Source organism: Dasypus novemcinctus, chromosome 3 (genome assembly GCF_030445035.2).
Source record: "Dasypus novemcinctus isolate mDasNov1 chromosome 3, mDasNov1.1.hap2, whole genome shotgun sequence".
Taxonomy (NCBI): Eukaryota; Metazoa; Chordata; class Mammalia; order Cingulata; family Dasypodidae; genus Dasypus; species Dasypus novemcinctus.
Window position 1 is genome coordinate 111,859,391 of NC_080675.1, and position 15,648 is coordinate 111,875,038.

Below are 15,648 nucleotides of genomic sequence, written 5' to 3' on the forward strand. Positions count from 1 at the left end.
ACCAGGGGAGGGGGGGAAATTAAATAAATAAATAAATCTTTAAAAAAAAAAAAAAGAAGAACACGCAGCAAATGGACACAGAGAACAGACAACTGGGGTGGGGGGAAGGAGAGAGAAGTAAATAAATAAATCTTTGAAAAAAAAACAAACAGTAAATCCCCAGGCAAAAGAGAGAAATTGAACATCAGGGTAAACTCAGCATCAGATGCCTAAACATCAGCAAAAAATTACAAGCCATATAAAAAAAAAAGGAAGATATGACTCAGGCAAAGAAATCACAACTCCAGATGAAATACAGGACTTGAAACAACTAATTGACAGAGTTCATACAAATCTAAATTAAATCATGGAGTTGAAGGGGAACATGGCTAAAGAAATAAAGACATTAAGAAGACATTGGACTTTTTTGTCTCTCTGTTTTTTATTTATGATTATGATTATTTTTAAATGAAAATGCTATAAAAATACAATTTACAGAAATGATGTGGTGGGGGGAGTGGGTTATATGGGAAAAATAAAAAAATAAAAGAAAATGCTGTAATGATTGAAGTGATGAAGGTGCAACACATTTTATGAAGCCTTTATCAACCTAATATCAAAGCCAGATAAAGATACTACAAGAAAAGAAAAAGACCAATCTCTTTAATGAACTTAGATGCAAAAATTCTCAACAAAATATTTGCAAATAGAATCCAACAGCATATCAAAAGAATTATATACCACAGCCAAGTAGGTTTTATTCCTGGTATGTAAGGGTAGGCAACATAAGAAAATATATAACACAATATACCACATTTACAAATTGAGGGGGGAAACCACATGATCATCTCTATCGATGCAGAAAAAGGCATTTGACAAAATCTAGCATCCTTTCTTGAAAGAAACACTTTGAAAGATAGGCGTAAAAGGAAAGTTCCTCAACATAATAAAGGGCATATATGAAAATCCCACAGCCAACATCATACTAAATGGGGAGAGGTTGAAAGCTTTCCCTCTAAGATCAGGAACAAGACAAAGATACTATTATCACAGTTATTTAACATTGTGCTAGAAGTTCTGGCTAGAGCAATTAGGCAAGAAAAAGAAATAAAAGGCATCCCAATAATAAAAGAGGAAGTAAAACTCTTACTATTTGCATATGACGTGATCCTATATTTAGAAAATTTCAAAATATCTACAACAAAGCTATTAGAGCTAACAAATGAGTTCAGAACATTGGCAGGATACAAGATCAACATACAAAAATTAGTAGTGTTTCTATTTACTAGTAATGAACAAACTAAAGAGGAAATCAAGAAAAAAATTCCATTTACCATAGCAAAAAAGAGACTCAGATATCTAGGAATTAATTTAACCAGGAATGTAAAGAATCTGTATTAAGAATACTAAAAAACACTGCTAAAAGCAATCAAAGAAGTCCTAAACAAATGGAAGTATGTTCTGTGTTCATGGATTAGAAGACTACACCTCATGAAGATGTCACTTCTACCCAAACTGATTTCTAGTTTCAAGGTAATAACAATCAAAACTCCAATGACCTACTTTACAGAAATAGAAAAGGCAATTACCAAATTCATTTGAAAAAGAAAGGGATCCTGAATGACCAAAAAATTACTGGAAAAGCAGAGTAAAGTCAGAGGACTCACATTTCCTGTCCTTGAAGTATATTATAAAGTTACCATGGTCAAACAGCATGGTTTGGCATAACGATAGATATACTGATCAATAGAATCAAATTGCGAGTTCAGAAATAGACCCTCACCTCTATGGTTAACTGATTTTTTTTTTTTAAAGATTTATTTATTTATTTATTTCTCTCTCCTCCCCACCCAGTTGTCTGTTCTCTGGGTCTGTTTGCTGCATCTTCTTTGTCCGCTTCTCTTGTTGTCAGCAGCGCAGGAATCTGTGTTTCTTTTTGTTGCGTCATCTTGTGTCACCCTCTGTGTGTGCGGCACCATTGCTGGGCAGGCTGTGCTTTCTTTCACGCTGGGTGGCTCTCCTTATGGGGTGCACTCCTTGCACGTGGGGCTCCCCTACGCGGGGGACACCCCTGCATGACAGGGCACTCCTTGCGCACATCAGCACTGCACATGGGCCAGCTCCACACGGGTCAAGGAGGCCGGGGGTTTGAACCGCGGACCTCCCATGTGGTAGACGGACGCCCTAACCACTGGGCCAAGTCTGCCGCCAACTGATTTTTTTATAAGCCTACCAAGTCTACTTTTCGCCATAATCAAAAGAATGAAAGAGGATCCCTATCTCACTCCCTGTATAAGAATCAACTCAAAATACATCAAAGACCTAAACATGAAAGCCAGGATCATAAGACTCCTAGAAGATAATGTAGGGACACATCTACAAGTAGGTGGAGGTATCTTAAACCTTATACCCAAAGCAGAGCAATACCAGAAAATACAGATAAATGGGATCTCCTTAACATTAAATACTGTGCACCTCAAAGGACTTTGTGAAGAGCATAAAAGGCAGCCTACTCAATAGGAGAAAATATTTGGAAATCATACATCCAACAAGGGTCTAATATCCATGATATATGAGACCCTACAACTTAATAAAGACAAATGACCCAATTTTAAAAAATGGGCAAAAGACCTGAATAGACAATTCTAAGGAAGAAATACAAGTGGCAAAAAAACTCATGAGAAAATGTTCAGTATCACTGGCTATGAGGGAAGTGCAAGTCAAAACTATACTGAGGTATCATTTCACACTACTAGAATGACCACCTTAACAAAACAGAAAACTGCCAAGTGTTGGAGAGGATGTGGAGGAAGAGGAATGCTTATTCACTGTTGGTGGGAATTTAGAATGATACAACCACTGTGGAAGTCTGTTTGGCAGTCCTAAGGAAATTGATTATAGATCTGCCATATGACCCAGCAGCTACTAGGTATATACTCAGAAGAACTGAGAGTGATGACACAAACAGACATTTGCATACTGATGTTCATAGCAACGTTATTCACAGTTCAGTTGCCAAAAGATGGAAACAACCCGGATCTCCATCAACTGACAAATGGATAAACTGTGGTATATACACAATGTAAAAAAATGAAGTTGTGAAGCATATGATAAAATGGATGAACCTGGAGGATATTATGTTGAGTGAAGCAAGCCAGGCACAAAAGGACAAATGTATGATTTCACTATTATGAACTAAATATAATGAGCAAACTCATCGAGGTAATAGCTAAGATATAAGTCACCAGAGAATAGAATATGGTTAGAGAATGGAAAGCTGAGGTTTAATCTTCAGAATTGGTAAAAAGCAGTTTATAAATGTTTGGAAATGAATAGAAATAATGAAAGCACGTTATAGAATTCATAATTAGTAGCACTAGCATATGGGTATGATAGTGGAGTGTTTTTTTTTTGATTAATGAAAATGCTCTAATGATTGAAGTGATGAATGCACAACTCTGGTTATACCAAATTCCATTGATTGTATACTTTAAATTGAATGGTTTATGAACAAAAAATAATAATAGGGTGGGCTGGGGGAAAAGAAAGATATGAACTATAGTTAGTAATACTTTGAGGAACCTCTTTCATAATTTGTTAGAAATATTTCACAACAAATACAAGGTATTGATGGTGGGGTGAGATGTGGGAGCCCTATATGCAAGTTTGTTTTGTAAGTTCACAACCTTTTTTTTTTTTAAGATTTATTTTATTTATTTATTCTTTCCTCCTTCACTGTCTGCTCTCTCTGTCTTTTCATTGTGTGCTCATCTTTTTAGGAGGCACCAGAAACTGAACCCGGGACCTCCCATGTGGGAGGGAGGTGCCATATCACTTGAGCCACCTCTGCTCCCTGCTTGTTGTGTCTTTCATTGTGTTTCCTTATTGTGTCTCTTCATTGAGTCATCTCATTGCATCAGCTCACCGCACCAACCTGTTGCATCAACTTGCTGTCTTGCTTGTATTCTTTTTTTAGGAGGCAGTGGGAACTAAACCTAGGACCTCCCATGCAACTGTTTGAGCCACATCTGTTTCTCTACAATTTTTACTATACACTTATTGTTTATATATGTTCATGTACAAATGATAAACTTTTTAAAATAAATTTTTTTAAAATCAATAAATTTTTTAAATGAAAAGAAGAAAAGAAAAAGAACAAGTGTTGGCACATATGTGGAGAAATTGCAACTGTCATATTTCACTGATAGGAATGTAATATGGCTCAGCTGCTGTGAAAAACATTTTGGCAGTTCCTAAAAAATGTAAACATAGAATATTCATATGAATATTCTATATTTATATTCATATGAATATACCAAGAAGCAGTCTACTTCTTGGTAAATACCCAAAAGAATGAATACATAGATCTGTACAAAAAACTTGGAAGCAAAATGTTCATAGCTGCATTATTTATAATAACCATAAAATGGACTGATAAGTTTTTACTTAAGACTGGGGTGGAGTGGGAGAAATGGGAAGTGGCAACTAATGGGTACAGGGTTTCTTTTAGGGGGGACAAAAATGTTCTAAAATTAGATTGTGGTGATGGAGTCACAATCCTGTGAGTATACTAAAAAAAATTTTTTAAATTATATACTTAAATAGGTAAATTATATGGTATGTAAATTATCAATAAACCTATTCTTTTTCCAAAAATTTTTTTTCAGAATTGTATACTTAAATATGAAAGAGAAATCGAGATGGAAGGAAGATGAGCACACATCTTTTGAGCCCCCAATATCGTTATTCTTATTACCTCATATGTCTCTTCCCACTAGAACTCTCTTGCCTCTTCTTCATTTTTTCTTCATTTCTTATTTAAATATTTCTATAAAAATAAATATCCCTTCATTAACTATTCGTTTATGTCAACCATTTTCCAAGGGGCCCTGATTTCTTTTAGTGAGAAAATGGTGTTTAGAAAACACAATCTGAGTTCTAGTGTTGCCATTTCTTTTTGACTAGTGCTTATAGCTTTGATTTCTTTAATTCTAGCCTTACAAATAGTTTTTTAAGAAAGAAAATCAACTTTCAATTTTTTTTTTAAGATTTATTTTTATTTCTCTCCTCTCCGCCCCCCCGTTGTCTGCTCTCTGTGTCCATTCACTATGTGCTCTTCTTTGTCCACTTGTATTCTTGTCAGCAGCGCCGGGAATCTTTGTCTCTTTTCCTTGCATCATCTTGCTGCATCAGCTCTCCGTGTGTGCATTGCCACTCCTGAGTAGGCTGGACTTTCTTTTGCATGGAGTGGCTCTCCTTATAGGACACACTTCTTGCACGTGGGGCTCCCCTACATGAGGAACACCCCTGCATGGCACGGCACTCCTTGCGCACATCAGCACTGCATGTGGGCCAGCTCCACACGGATCAGAAGGCCCTGGGTTTGAACCCTGGACCTCCCATGTGGTAGGCGGACAGTCTGTCCATTGAGCCAAGTCCGCTTCCCCAACTTTCAATTATAATTAACGTTTTCCTACATTTTTAGCACATCCACTAGAGGACATGTTAGGTACAGAAAAAGGAGATTAAAACCTTGTTCATTACTTCCTTTTAATAGACTGAAAAGGGAGAATGAGAGGAAACCAGTATTTGTTGGATTACCTTAGCAGGTCATGGGCTAGGTACCTTTTTAAAAGACTTTTGACTGAATCTAAAAAGGCTGACCAGTATTAGTCCTACTTTATACATAAGGAGAACAAAGCTCTGAGTGGCAAAATAATTTAATCAGCACCACATTGCCTGTGAATATTAAACAGTTGTGGGTTTTTGTTTTCCTTTGCTTTTATAAGTATTGTGAAGTAAGGCACTGACTTTATTTTTCCAATATTCCATCAAGGATATCAAAAAGTTGTAAGATTAGAACTATAAGATATTTTAAAATAACCACATTTTCACTGCATTATTTTACAAATGGAGAGCATGCCCGGCAAAGTGTAAATTCATCCTGGGATAGAAGTATCAGGGCTAGACAAGAGGAATAGAAAAAGATAATCTGGAAAACTGGCATCCATTTTCTTTTTCGTAAAGGGGTTCCTGGTAAGTTTGAATATTCAGGTATTGATTTTTTAAATGCATAGCCATTTTCAATCCCATGAGAATGGAACCATCCGTAGTTCCCCTGAACACCTGTGGGAAATAGACTGAAATTAGAGGCTTAAATTCAAAATCCAACTTCTCTTTACCAAACTTTTAATAGGCACTCTGAAACTTGAATTGTTGTTTTTTTTTTCAAGATTTATTTTTTATTTTATTTCTCTCCCCTTCTCCCTACCCCAGTTGTCTACTCTCTGTTTCTATGTGTTGTTTGTTCTTCTGTGTCCGCTTGTATTCTTGTCAGCAGCACTGGGAATCTGTGTCTCTTTTTATTGTGTCATCTTGCTGCAACAGCTCTCTATGTGTACGGCACTACTCCTGAGCAGGCTGCTCTTTTTTCGTACAGGGCAGTTCTCCTTATGGGGTGCACTCCTTGCGCGTGAGGCGCCCCTACCCAGGGAACACCCCTGCATGGCACAGCACTCCTTGCATGCATCAGCACTGCACATGGGCCATGTCACCACACAGGTCAGGAGGCCCTGAAGTTTGAACCCTGGACCTCCCATGTGGTAGGCTGATGCTCTTTTAGTTGAGCCAAATCCACTTTTTTTTTTTTAAGATTTTTTTTTTTATTTATATCTCTCCCCTTCCCCCCCCCAGTTGTCTGCTCTCTCTGTCCATTCGCTGTGTGTTCTTCTGTGACTGCTTGTAACCTTATCAGTGGCACCGGGAATCTGTATTTCTTTTTGTTGTGTCATCTTTTTTTTTTTTTTAATAAATGCTTTTTTTTTGTTTTTTGTTTTTTGTTTTTATTTTATTTATTTAATTCCCCTCCCCCGGTTGTCTGTTTTCTGTGTCTTTTTGCTGCGTCTTGTTTCTTTGTCCGCTTCTGTTGTCGTCAGCGGCACGGGAAGTGTGGGCGGCGCCATTCCTCGGCAGGCTGCTCCCTCCTTCGCGCTGGGCGGCTCTCCTTACAGGTGCACTCCTTGCGCGTGGGGCTCCCCTACGCGGGGGACACCCTTGCGTGGCACAGCACTCCTTGCGCGCATCAGCACTGCGCATGGGCCAGCTCCACACGGGTCAAGGAGGCCCGGGGCTCGAACCGCGGGCCTCCCATGTGGTAGACGGACGCCCTAACCACTGGGCCAAAGTCCGTTTCCCTGTTGTGTCATCTTGTTGTGTCAGCCCTCCGTGTGTGTGGCACCATTCTTGGGCAGGCTGCACTTTTGCACTGGGCAGCTCTCCTTATGGGGCGCACTCCTTGTGTGTGGGGCTTCCCTATGTGGAGGACACCCCTGCGTGGCACAGCACTCCTTGCGCGCATCAGCACTGCACATGGGCCAGCTCCACATGGGTCATGGAGACCCTGGGTTTGAACTGTGGACCTCCCATGTGGTAGGCGGATGCCCTATCCATTGGGCCAAGTCTGCTTCCCTAAATCCACTTCTTGAATTGGTTTTTAAACATGATTTCCTCAACAAAATATCAATATTGATTTAAATTTTTTTTTTTCAGTTTGCTGTAAATACACCACCTACACTAGAAGATCTGATGTTAAGCCAGTATGTTTACCGCCCCAAGATAAAAATTTATAAAGAAGATTGTGAAGCTCTCCACCACAAAATTGAAGAGTATGAAAGCTTAATATTTGTCCATGCTTTGTTTCAGATGGGTGAATAGTCTGTGTGGTAATGTTTTCATTAGAATAATACTAGTATGGGGCAAAATTGATGACATGGATTGGCAGTGTGATAGGAGGAAAGGGTTTCAGCTTTGTAGTTGGATTGAAGCTTTCTGCTGGCTACAACACTAGCTTGGATAGGTCATTTTATCTTCATTTCCTCATCCATAAAATGAGATAACACCTACTCAGCAGATAGAAATGAGCTGTAGAAATATTATCTATGAAGTGTTTTCTTACTATTCTTAGCAAAACGTAGGTCCTCATTAAGTGTTAATTATTAGATTTTAATATGAGTTAATTGAGAGAGAACATTTTCAAACTATGTGATTAACTGATTTTTATGTAATGGCTAAAATCAAGATTGCCTTTGGGTTTATAATTTTATAACATTTGCCCTTGATTTACATCATAAATTTACATTGATTTACGTAAAAGAACATGTTTTTTCTCAGAATAAGTTCAGTACCTTGGGATATGTCAATGCTGCATAGTGATTTACAAATTATGTATTATCTAGATTCCCTCTAGTAAATCCAGATTTACAACCCAAAATAGTGTTTGTCATACTTTTCTAGGATTATCCAACAAAATTTGAATCAATCTAACAAACTGAAAAGAAATAAAATAATCTTTAAGAGTTACTTACTTTCAAAACTAGAAAACTTAAGATGCTGTTAAATTTAAATTATGGTGTTCAGATTTGCCTCTTTCAAATTTGTTCATTCAACAAATATTTACTGAGCACCTGCTATGTGATAGGTGCTATACTGAGTACTAAGGTGCAATACTAAAAAATAGACAAGGTCCTTACCTAATTTTTTTTTTAAGAGGTTGGTATCTCAGGGTTTGTCTAGAATGTTTAAATTGTCTGAAATTGTTTTACTTTGCATAAGATAAATGCTAGTCTATAAAAGTGAGGTATGGCGGCAGACTTGGCCCAGTGGTTAGGGCGTCCGTCTACCACATGGGAGGTCCACAGTTCAGACCCCAGGCCTCCTTGACCCGTGTGGAACTGGCCCATGCGCAGTGCTGATGCGTGCAGGGAGTGCCCTGCCACGCAGGGGTGTCCCCCGCATAGGGGAGCCCCATGCACAAGAAGTGCGCTCCGTAGGGAGAGCCGCCCAGCGCAAAAGAAAGTGCAGCCTGCCCAGGAATGGCGCCGCACACACGGAGAGCTGACACAACAAGATGATGCAACAAAAAGAAACACAGATTCCCGTGCTGCTGATGACTGCAGAAGCAAACAAAGAAGATGCAGCAAATAGACACTGAGAACAGATAACGGGAGTGGGGTGGGGGGGGATAAATAAATAAATAAAACTTTTTTTTTAAAAAAGGCCCACTATATTAAAATAAAAATAAAAGTGTGGTATGACTCTGAACTGAATTGGGAGCTATTAAAATAATAGCTGCAACTTCACGGCAATTATGCATTGATCGCCCTTACAATTTCTTTATAAGCAACATGTTTTCACATTGAAACAAGATGATACACTGAGGTGAGAATCTTATTTGTGAGGGAAGTCTTTTTGATCCATAACATTCTTGAACTTTTCTATAAGTGTTGAAATCATTAGGCTGGCCACTGTTTTTGAGTGATTAATTTAAACATGCATCCGTACTGGTTTATTCAAGCTGGCTTCTGAAACTTGTGCTATTTAACTTTTCCATATTTTAGATTAAAGCTTTCTGCAATGAACCAAGATAAACTGCTGACTGATGTAAATAGGAACCTGTGGGAAAAAATGAGACACTGCTCTGATGAGGAGGTACTATTGTCCATTTTCTGAATAAGAATCAAAACAAACACTTTGAACGGTGCTTATTGTCAAATCAGTAACTCTTACATGATAACTAGTTATGAGTTCTTCTCAGTTGTAATATGTTACAAAGGTTTTATTTAATCAGACATAAATAATTGTTAATGTATAATCTTTTCAAACCGAGATGACCAATATATAAAATATATTTAAAGTTTATTTAGATATATTTAAAATATATTTAGTTTCTTTCTGTTTTTTATTTAGATTTAGATAAGGAAAGATTCCTTTAATTGTTTGAATAATAAGGAAACCCATTTTATATGTGCCCTAATATATTAAGAAGGTTTGTTCAATTAAGAGCTTTTTGTTTTCTAATTTGTATATGAATAAGTGAATTTAAGGCAGGAATCAAAACTTAAATCTTTGGTTCTGTTCTTAAGCAATCATATGTAATTAAATTAGCAAATGAGAAGTGCCTGAATTTAGTAATCAGAGTCGAGGATGGGCAAAGCCTAGCATGTGGCAGCTGAGCCAGCTTTCCCAGACAATTTACCTTTTCTGGCTCATTTGTTTTGATGCAATGTACCCTTTGACTCTTTTTACAGCTGAAGGCCTTTGGAATTTACTTGAACAAAATAAAATCACGTTTTACCAAGATGACTAAAGTCTTCACTCACCAAGGAAAAGTGGCTCTCTACAGCAAGCTTTTGCAGTCAGCTCAGGTAATTTGAGAGGGTTAACAGCAAAGAAAGAAAGAATTATTAAAATGACTTTATAACAATTGTAGAAGCTAAGGAATATTCTTTAGGGGGTAGACATGTGAAAGAGATTTGGGCCAAATTGCAATTGGTCGTAAGATGTGGGGTTCAATTTATCAAAAGTGATCAATCCTGGTATCTTGAGTAATACTAGAATATAATCAGTGATATGGGGCTTATGTCTCCTCACAAATATTGTTATCCATTATTCATATTGAAATAAAGCACTGTAGGATTCCTGGTCTCCCATTGCTAAGAACTGTAGTATTACCTTTCTCATAGTTCATATGCAGCTGTGTATGTGTTTGTGTTTAAATATTTCCCCAAATGCTCTATGTATTATCCATCTTCAAATATACAATTCAGTGGTGTTAATTACATTCACAATGTTATACCTCCATCACCACCATCTGCGTTAATTGGGGTTCTCCAGGGAAACAGAACCAACAGTATATGTGCATACACATACACACACACACACACACACACACACACATATATATATATAAAATGAGATTTATTATAGGCATTGCCTCATATGACTGTGGAGAGTGGCACGTCCGAATTCTGTTGGGCATGCTGCAAGTGGGAATGCTGATGAAGAGTTTAATGAATTCCCCATGAAAAGCTGGCTGGCTGAAGTAGAGATAAAATTCTTTTTGACTGCTGAAATCATCAGTTCTCCCTTTGAGACTTTCAGTTGACTAGAGGAATACTTCTCTTATTGCTAGAGGCACTCTCCTTTGTTGACTGTGGATGTAATCAGCCATAGATGCAATCAGCTGACCAATGATTTAAATCCCTGAAATACCCTCACAGTAACAATTAGGCCAGTGCTTGCTTGATCAAACAACTGGAAGCAATAATCTAGCCAGATTGATATGATTTAACCATTATACTGTCCATAACTTAAACTTTTCCATCACCCCAAAAAGAGAAATTGTATATATGTTACCAGAATTAAAATTTTTTTAAAACTTTACAGCAAAAAGAGTGAATCCTAATGTAAACTATGGATTATAGTTACTAGCATAATTATAATATTACTGTTTCATCAGTTGCAACAAAAGTACCACACTAATGCAAAACGTTAATAGTAGGTAAAACTGTATGTGTGTGAGGAAATATGTGGAAACTATTTTCTGCATTATTTTTCTGTACATCTATATTTGCTCTAATAAAAAAAATACTCCACATGAAAGAATTTCCATTGGCAAGTAAGTCTGGGAAATGCTACATGCAATATCACCATTTTGGAGAAATATAGTAGCTAGCATATCAAAATCTCAAGTCAAAATCTAAAATCTAAAAAATCTTTAAAAATAAAACTAAATTCTATAAAGGGAAAAAAACTATAAATCTGTTTGACCATTATTTCCTGTATTTATTTGATCATAGACTTTTTTTAGAGCTCTTTTTTTTAAAGTAATACATTAATATCCTATTGAATCAATATTTCACAGAACATATGAAAATGCTGGAATAAGGGAGAGTACAGAAAAATGACTTTAATCTATGATGTATGCTTTTATAAAATTTTTAAGTCCAGACCTGAAGCTTTGACTTTCATTTTAAAGTTTGCCTGGTCATGATTTAGATGTAATTGTAATATTAACAATTTTAGCCATTTATAATATTTTTTGGAGGTTTAACTGGATGGTTTGTAATATTTTGTCTTTAGAGTGAGAGGGAGAAACTTCAGATAAGGATGGATGAGATGGACAACATACTTAAAAAGATCGATAACTATCTTACTGAGATGGAACTAGGTAAAGTATCTTGAATAATTTTCCAAAAGGAAATTTAATTTTATCTAAATGTTTCCCTAAAGTGGAGACTCTGGTTTCTCTATGCTTAATTAAGCATTGTTTTAGCAGCTTCAGACATTAAATTAGAGCAAATTAAAGCTCCCTTCCTGACACATAAGTCTCTTTGGAAAGTGCTTCTAAACCTAGACCATAATGTTCTGTGTTTTTAATAGATGAAGTTATTTCCATCTAAAAATTATCTGTCCTTTCAGTTTGGCCTTTCACAATCTTGACTTAATTTTGCTCTCCTGAAACTACTTTCTCAAAGATCTCAAAATTCTACATAATCATCAAATTTGGTATTTCTTTGTCCTTAGTCATCCCATCCTCTTTCCGCATTTGACATTACTGATTATTTTCCTCCTGAAACTTTTATTTCCCTAATCTTTATATATTACACTACCCAGACCCTATTATTTTCTTCTGGCTATTCCTTCTGTCTCCTTTGTTGGCCTTTCTTTCTCTTACTAACCTCTAGTGTGTGCATTTAGATTTTGTCATCTGCTTTTCTATTTTCTCTTTCCTAATGCTTTCATCTGCCTTGAAATGTTTATGTGAATGATTTCCAAACTCAATAAAATTTATCAAGCATTTGTTGAGCAACTGTTACATGCTAGGTAGTGTGCTTAGCCTTGGAAAGAACCTAAAGATATATAAGACACAGATTTTTCCCTTAATCAGTTTATAATCATTTTGAGTGAGGGCATCTTTTTTTTTTCTTTCTTCCCCTCCCTCCTCCCCTCCCCCTGCCCTGCTGTTTTTGCTGTCTGTGTCCATTTGCTGTGTGATCTTCTGTATCTATTTCTCTTTTTGTCTTCTCTTTCTTGTCTTTCTCCTGTAGGATTCACTGGGATTTGATCCTGGGGACCTCTGATGTGGAGAAAGTTTCCTTGTCAATTACACCACCTCAGTTCCTGGTCTCTGCTGTGCTTCATCTTGACTTTCCCCTTCGTCTCTCTTTTTTTGTTGTGTCCTCATCTTGCTGCCTGACTCACTTGTGCAGGCACTGGCACGCCTCACAGGCACTTGGCTTACCCTGTGGGCACTCGGCTCACCACATAGGCACTCGGAGTAAGGGCATCTTTAGCCTCTCTCTTGAATTCCAGACTTACATTTCAAGCTGCCGACTGAACATCTCTGCATAATTATCTTTAAGCACCTAAAACTCAGTGTAAATAAAATGGAATGTATTATCTTCACCTATTCCAAAATAAAATCCAAAAGCTTGTTCTCCTTATAATGTTTTTCATCTCTACTCATGGCATCACCATTCTTATATAGTGTGAAAGACTCAAAACTTTCATTGTCTTTTATCTCAGAACAAGTTCTGCCATATCTGCTTTTCCAGCATTCTTTGTATTCTTTCCCTTTCCAATTAAGGTTCCTGTTAAGTCTGAAATGTGCTATTTAAATTCTTATAACTCATCCTTATACATACTTACCTTCATTCTATTGCGTTCCAGTCCAGGCTGCATATTGCTGTCATATTAATTATTATGAAAGGCAACTTTAATTATGTTACTCCCTTGGAAAAAAAATAAAGTCCAACCTCCTGAGGTTGGCATTTAATATTCTCTGCAATCATATGCAGATCTTTCTTTCTTGCATGTTTTTTTGTTTTTTATTAAAGATTTATTTTATTTCTCTCCCCTTCCCCCCAGTTTGTGCTCTCTCTGTCCATTCACTGTGTGTTCTTCTGTGTCCGCTTGCTTTCTTATCACATGGCACTGGGAAACTATGTTGCTTTTTTTGTTGCGTGATCTTGCTGCATTAGCTCTCCGTGTGTGTGGCGCCACTCCTGGGCAGGCTATGCTTCTTTCACATGGGGTGGCTCTCCTTGTGGGCCACACTCTTCCTTGTGGGGCACCCCTGTGTGGGGACACCCCTGCGTGGCATGGCACTCCTTACATGTGGCAGCACTGTGCATGGGCCAGCTCACCACATGGGTCAGGAGGTGCTGGGTACTGAACCCTGGACCTCCTATATGGTAGGCGAATGCTCTATCAGTTTAGCCACAACTGCTTCCCATTTTCTTGCATGTTTTGCCAGTACCTCCTTACACATCCTATACTCCAGTCCATATTTTGTCATTCTTTGCAGTCTTGCCGCTTTATCTCTGCTAATGCATTTCCCTGCTGTTTCCCCCCATAGAAAATCTCTTCCTCTGTTGAGTTATCATGGCTAGTTTGTTGGTACTTCTTTTAGAGCCTCTCACATCACCTTGTGTTGTAGTGATTTTTGTACAGTTTTATTTTTCTAACTAATTTGTAAGCTCAGTGGGGGCAAATATCAGCTTTTAAATTTCTTCAAATCCTTCAAAGCCCTTAGCACCATGCTTTGCACAGAATATGTGCTTAATGCATGTTTTCTGCATTGAAATGACAAGAATATATGAATTCCATATTCCTAAACCACCCCCACTCCTTTGTTCATTACCTTTTTTTAACAGAAAAAAATTGAAGCTGTGAGGCTGGAACTTCCTACTGCCAAACAAGGCAAACTTTCATCTTTCTACATCCAGTTTTTCCTCCTTCCTTTTTCTCCCCTAAGACAAATCTTTCTACCTAAACTTTAAATTACATCCCCTCTGATTTCTCAGGAATCTTATACCACTGACTTTCCCTTTTCCCTTATATATTCATCCTCTCTGCCTCCTCTTAATATATTCGTCTCTTCTGTCTCTAAAAATACCAGCAACCACACTTTCTTCTCTGGGTACTACTGAACGCCTCCCTATTTATTTCTTCTTCCTTCATTATTTATTCAGCAAATTTACTGAATACCTACTATACAGTGTACAATGCTCAGTCCTGAGAGTACAGTGATCATACAAAATAAACACTACTCATGCCCTTTTGGAGTTTTTAGACTAGACGCGAATATAGACATTAAACAAATAATTTTGTGGTAAGTTCTATGAAGGTTACATGGTGTTATGGGGTCCCATAACAGAAATTTGACCTACTTAGAGGTTTCCCTTTGAGGAAGTCTCATTTAAGCTAAGATCTGAAGAATAAGCTGGAGATGTCCCTAGGGACAGACAAGGGAGAGTCTCTTAAAGAGTTTTGTCTTTTTCTAAAAACAGTAAACATCCATTTGAAAGGTGTTAAACACTAGTTGCCAGGTAGAGATGAGCTTTGAGTAGATCAAGAATAAATGTGAGGGCGGCGGACTTGGCCCAGTGGTTAGGGCATCCATCTACCACATGGGAGGTCCGCTTCAAACCCTGGGCCTCCTTGACCCATGTGGAGCTAACCTACGTGCAGTACTGATGCATGCAAGGTGTGCCCTGCCACACAGGGGCATCCCTGCGTAGGGGAACCTCACGCACAAGGAGTGTACCCCGTAAGGAGAGCCACCCAGCACAAAAAGAAAGTGCAGCCTGCCCGGGAATGGTGCCACACACAGGGAGAGTTGACACAACAAGATGACACAACAGAAAGAAACACAGATTCCCGTGCCGCTGACAACAACAGAAGCAGACAAAGAAGAAGACGCAGCAAATAGACACAAAGAACAGACAACTCAGGCGGGGGGGGAATAAATAAATAAAATCTTTAAAAAAAAAAAGAATAAATGTGAGAAGTCAGGTAGTTATTGGACTGATATGGTTAAGGAAGAAC

The 15,648-nt window shown here is 37.8% G+C and overlaps 1 protein-coding gene across 2 annotated transcripts in view; it reads left to right on the forward strand.

Annotated features, from left to right (window-relative positions):
• Positions 1-15,648, forward strand: part of KNL1 (kinetochore scaffold 1) — an 82,213-nt gene that overhangs the window by 43,944 nt on the left and 22,621 nt on the right. For both annotated transcript variants that reach the window (XM_058293939.2, XM_058293941.2), the window contains exons 14-17: positions 7,528-7,643; positions 9,375-9,465; positions 10,065-10,181; positions 11,899-11,986. In XM_058293939.2, the coding sequence (XP_058149922.1) occupies positions 7,528-7,643; positions 9,375-9,465; positions 10,065-10,181; positions 11,899-11,986 (412 nt within the window). The remainder of the gene's footprint in view (positions 1-7,527; positions 7,644-9,374; positions 9,466-10,064; positions 10,182-11,898; positions 11,987-15,648) is intronic.